At 44.5% G+C, this 4567-nt stretch overlaps 1 protein-coding gene across 2 annotated transcripts; it reads left to right on the top strand.

The window, feature by feature from the left end:
* Positions 1-678: 678 nt before the first annotated feature.
* Positions 679-3112, top strand: LOC104421863 (aspartyl protease AED3). 2 transcript variants are annotated; one of them, XM_010033987.3, is made up of 3 exons: positions 679-1250; positions 1693-2176; positions 2601-3112. In XM_010033987.3, exons 1-3 carry the CDS (start codon positions 777-779, stop codon positions 2960-2962), a joined length of 1320 nt encoding a protein of 439 aa, XP_010032289.2. In that variant the 5' UTR covers positions 679-776; the 3' UTR covers positions 2963-3112. The 2 variants fall into 2 exon arrangements, with proteins under 2 accessions (XP_010032289.2, XP_010032290.2); XM_010033988.3 differs by having other exon boundaries at positions 741-1250; positions 1702-2176.
* Positions 3113-4567: the final 1455 nt, after the last annotated feature.

Below are 4567 nucleotides of genomic sequence, written 5' to 3'. Positions count from 1 at the left end.
AAAATTTGGTATATCTATTTGAAGCACTTGAGATGAGAAATGTTTATCATCGCAACATTAGGACTCATTTGAACCCTCGAAAGATAATCTTCATTAGCATGCACTATGCAATTTGTAGAGCACACTAAACTCCGCATTTGATGTATGTACATAGGGCATTTTATGCTCACGCTGTCTCTCATGAGTCATAACCTAAGTCAACCTTTAAGCAGGGGCTGGCTATGGATCCTTGGTACAGTTCATTTCTTATGGGGGCCTCTTGTACCTGTCCGTTTGTTTTGCAGTGATAGTGGGCTGTCATTATACATTTCTTATTTATATATACCAATACCTGCACATCTCACATCCATAATTTCCTCAACATCTTTTTTTTTTTCCTTGGAGAGTGGGAATACTTTCTAATTACTTTACATCGTAGAGAATTTGAGGTCCAAATGAGGCTTGAGATGTAGCGTTTTAGGCACTAGCTTAGGTCAGAAAACTTTTTATAAATATATAGCAACGAGAAAGACACGGAAGAAAAGTCGTCCCTTCAAGTGAATGGACAAGGGAAGGAGAGGTCCACACTGCAAAAAATCAAATGGAATGCAGTCTGTGATCAAATTACCAATTAATAGACCCCACTGACAAGTCACATGTCTACATTTCCATTCCTCGCCAGTCACTCCAAGCACTCACAAACCCAGCTGTATATAACTCACTCGCTCACTCTGTCTCTCCCAAGCCTAACCATATCCTAGAAACACAAACGCTACTGAACCCAACACAAACTAACCATGAAGCAAACCCTTTTCTTGCTCTCACTGGCCTTCCTCTCATTTTCCATAGCACATGGCCTGAACCCCAACCGGTGTGACCTCCCAAACCAGGGCTCAACCCTCCAGGTCTTCCACGTGAACAGCCCATGCTCTCCACTGAGGCCACCCGAGGCCATGTCTTGGGAAGACACTGTGCTCCAATTGCAAGAGAAGGACGAAGCAAGGCTCCAGTTCTTGTCCTCAAGCCTAGTGGCTAAGAAATCTGTGGTGCCCATTGCATCTGGGAGGCAGATCCTACAGAGTGCCACTTATATTGTGAAGGTTCAGATTGGGACTCCTTCTCAGAGCATGTTCATGGCTGTGGACACCAGCAACGATGCTGCTTGGGTCCCTTGTAGCGGGTGCGTGGGTTGCTCTTCAAGCGTTCTGTTTGATTCTGCCAAGTCCACTAGCTTCAAGTCCCTTGATTGCCAAGCTTCTCAGTGCACGCAGGTAGTATACATGCATTTGATTATTTATGCCCTTGTTCTTGTCTTGAGATGTTATACAAGTTAAAATAGACATGTCTGAATTGTTCAGCTTGCTTGTATGAATAATACTACGACACGATAGCACTAGTTAGGTTGTCTTTTTCTTGGAATGAAAATATTCAATTTATTGAGTTCTCAAAATAAATTTTATAAGTAGCTTCTTCATTGACGTGTGTGACCGATGGGAGTAGTGCTTGTAAGAATCTAATATGAAGATCGCATTGATTTATCCAACGACCTAAAACCTTTGACATTGTCGTTTCCCAACATCATTTAAGACATTTGACGAGTCGCTTTAAATGTACTTCAGAAGAATACCATGCAAGTTTGCCATTCTAGAACGATCGGTAAAAGTGATTCAGCTTCATAAATGGCACTCTCACGAGCTAATTAAGGTGTACAAGAAATTTCAGGTATCGAATCCCAAGTGTGGCGGGAACACTTGCACCTTCAACATGACATATGGAGGCTCCAACCTACTAGCGAATCTCTCGCAGGACACATTCACCCTAGCCACCGATCCCATCCCCGGCTACACCTTCGGTTGCATCCAAACAACCACGGGGACCTCTTTGCCGCCGCAGGGGCTCCTGGGCTTGAGCCGAGGCCCGTTATCGCTCCTATCCCAGGCCCAGAGCCTATACCAGTCCACGTTCTCGTATTGCTTGCCCAATTTCAGGTCCACCAACTTCTCCGGGTCGCTCCGGCTTGGCCCGGTGGGCCAGCCCAAAAAAATAAAGTACACGCCGTTGCTCAAGAACCCAAGGAGGTCTTCACTTTACTACGTCAACTTGATTGGCATAAGAGTTGGGAGCAAAATTGTGGATATTCCACCAAGTGCACTGGCTTTCAATGCTACCACTGGGGCAGGAACCATCTTTGATTCAGGTAGAAGGCCAGGCCAAGCCAGCTAGTGATTCTCCTTTTCAATAGTTTTTTTTTTTTTGTCACTAAATTTTCAAAATAATTTTTCCTTTATTTTCAGATGAGCCAAAATGCTATCTCTCAATGTATTCCTGCATTTTGACCAAAAATAAAATAAAATGGATTCCTGTATTAGAAATTGCCAATCAAAATTTTTTTGGGGGGGCCGGACATTTATTGACAATTAACACCATAATGTTCAGTTATAGCATAAAAACATTTAGCTTCAAATTATATTGCAGGCAAAATGTAGCTTTGTCTTTATTAGTTCATTCATTACAATATACTGATCAAGAAAAAAGATTGTTCTGATTGGTCTTTCTTTTGTGTCTTTATTTGGTATTTCTTTTTAACCTTCCTTTTTTTGGGGCCTGGGTGCAACGTCCAGGCACGGTGTACACTCGGCTGGTGGAGCCGGCGTATGTGGCGGTGCGAGATGCGTTCCGGAAACGAATTGGTGGGAGCGCGACGGTGACCTCGCTCGGAGGCTTCGACACCTGCTACACAGTCCCCATCGTTGCTCCGACGATGACCTTCATGTTCGACGGCATGAACGTGACGCTCCCACAGGACAACCTCCTCATCCACAGCACCGCTGGGACCACCACCTGCCTCGCCATGGCCTCCGCCCCCAACAACGTCAACTCCGTCCTCAACGTGATCGCCAGCATGCAGCAGCAGAACCATCGCCTCCTCTTCGATGTCCCTAATTCCAGGCTCGGCGTTGCCCGCGAACAGTGTTCTTCATGATTTGCGTGGCATCGAATTTGTGTTTTGGTTTGGTATTCTGGTAGCTCGCATCTGAGTTCTGAACTGAGAGTCCGATTTTCTTTGATGGGATTAATTTGCAAATTTCTCGCAAAGGAATGAAGCTACTACATTGAGCTTGGATGATGTTCTGAACTCTGTTCACTCTGTTTACTGTGTGATGCTTTATGGTAATAAGCCGCTGATGTCTGAAAAGTGGTTGTGAAGCCTCTTGTTGGTCGTAAGTCTTGGCTCATGTTCTTCTTCATCAGGAAGACAAGAATCTGCGAGACAAACAAAAAGAGAGAAATGTGAATAAGGCTAAAGCTAAAATTGGAAATAAACAGTATTAAAGCTCGGGAGCAAGAAGCACCGGATGACAAAAGAAGACTCTCTCTCTCTCTCTCTCTCGATCTCTCTCTCGACTTCAAACTGGTACATAAGAGAGAGACTAAAGAGAAAGAAGAAAGGCTAAAGCGTGATAGAGAATACAATGTACATCATTAACAACAGCCAGAATGCTCTGGTTTTCGTACTTCTGATTTACATTCCACGAGTTTTTCGCCGACTCTTTTTCTGCTCGGTGCTGACCTCATCTCAAGACCTGTCGCTTCTGACTCCTTTATAACTACGCATTGCTTGACACTCGGTTGCATGAAGCAAGACGTCCATTCCCTATCTGATCATAAATTAAATTCGAGGTTTTATCAACCCTCGGTCCTCACTAGTCACCTTCTCTGCTATTACGTTCTCCAGCTTGCATATCGATTCCATAATTGCTGCCGTAGTGGAATACTCATGCCGACTAAAACAATTCCTTCCTATCTCAGAGGGACGATCGTTATGAGCTTAGCTCTGCAAGTCTTTCTCATATTTTTCGCACCCATTCGAAAGAGGGGGTCAAAATGGTGGATAATACTCACCTGGTCAGCTTACTTAGTTGTTGATTGGGTCTGACTATGCTTTTGGACTCATTTCCAAAGCCCTATTCACTAGTGGTACTTCAGAATCCGAGGCTGATACATATGGTAACCTTTTGGCGTTTTGGGCTCCATTTCTTCTGCTACACCTCGGAGGACCTGACACCATCACTACTTTCGCGCTAGAGGATAATGAGGCGTGGCGGAGGCGCCTGCTTCATCTCTTATTCCAGCTAGGCGCTGCAGGCTATGTATTTTATCAATCGCTGCCCAGTAACAAGCTTACTGTCCCAACCATCCTCTTGTTTATTGGTGGAATCATCAAATACATAGAGCGAACATGTGCTCTGTATCTCGCAAGCTTTAGTAAATTCCGCTCCTTGCTCAGCCTGCTGATGCTGGGCCGAACTATGCTAAGCTCATGGAAGAATACTCTTCCAAGAAGGAAGTTAATATTCCCGCTTCAATAGAGGTTATGCCGGAGCCCTATATTCAATCCACAGATGGTGGAAAGACAGATGAAAAGATTTTGGACGACAGACAAGTGGTAGAAGCCGCGTTTTTTCACTTCACAACCTTCGAAGGCCTCCTTGTGGATCTCATCTTCAGGTTCCGTGAACGTGACGAAAGCTTGAAATTTTTCAGAAGTAGAACCACGAAGGATGCTTTCCGGGTCGGGTATTAAAAA

The sequence above is a fragment of the Eucalyptus grandis genome, chromosome 10 (assembly GCF_016545825.1).
Source record: "Eucalyptus grandis isolate ANBG69807.140 chromosome 10, ASM1654582v1, whole genome shotgun sequence".
NCBI lineage: Eukaryota > Viridiplantae > Streptophyta > Magnoliopsida > Myrtales > Myrtaceae > Eucalyptus > Eucalyptus grandis.
Note: the sequence above shows the minus strand (reverse complement) of the source record. Positions and strands in the feature narration are given on the sequence as shown.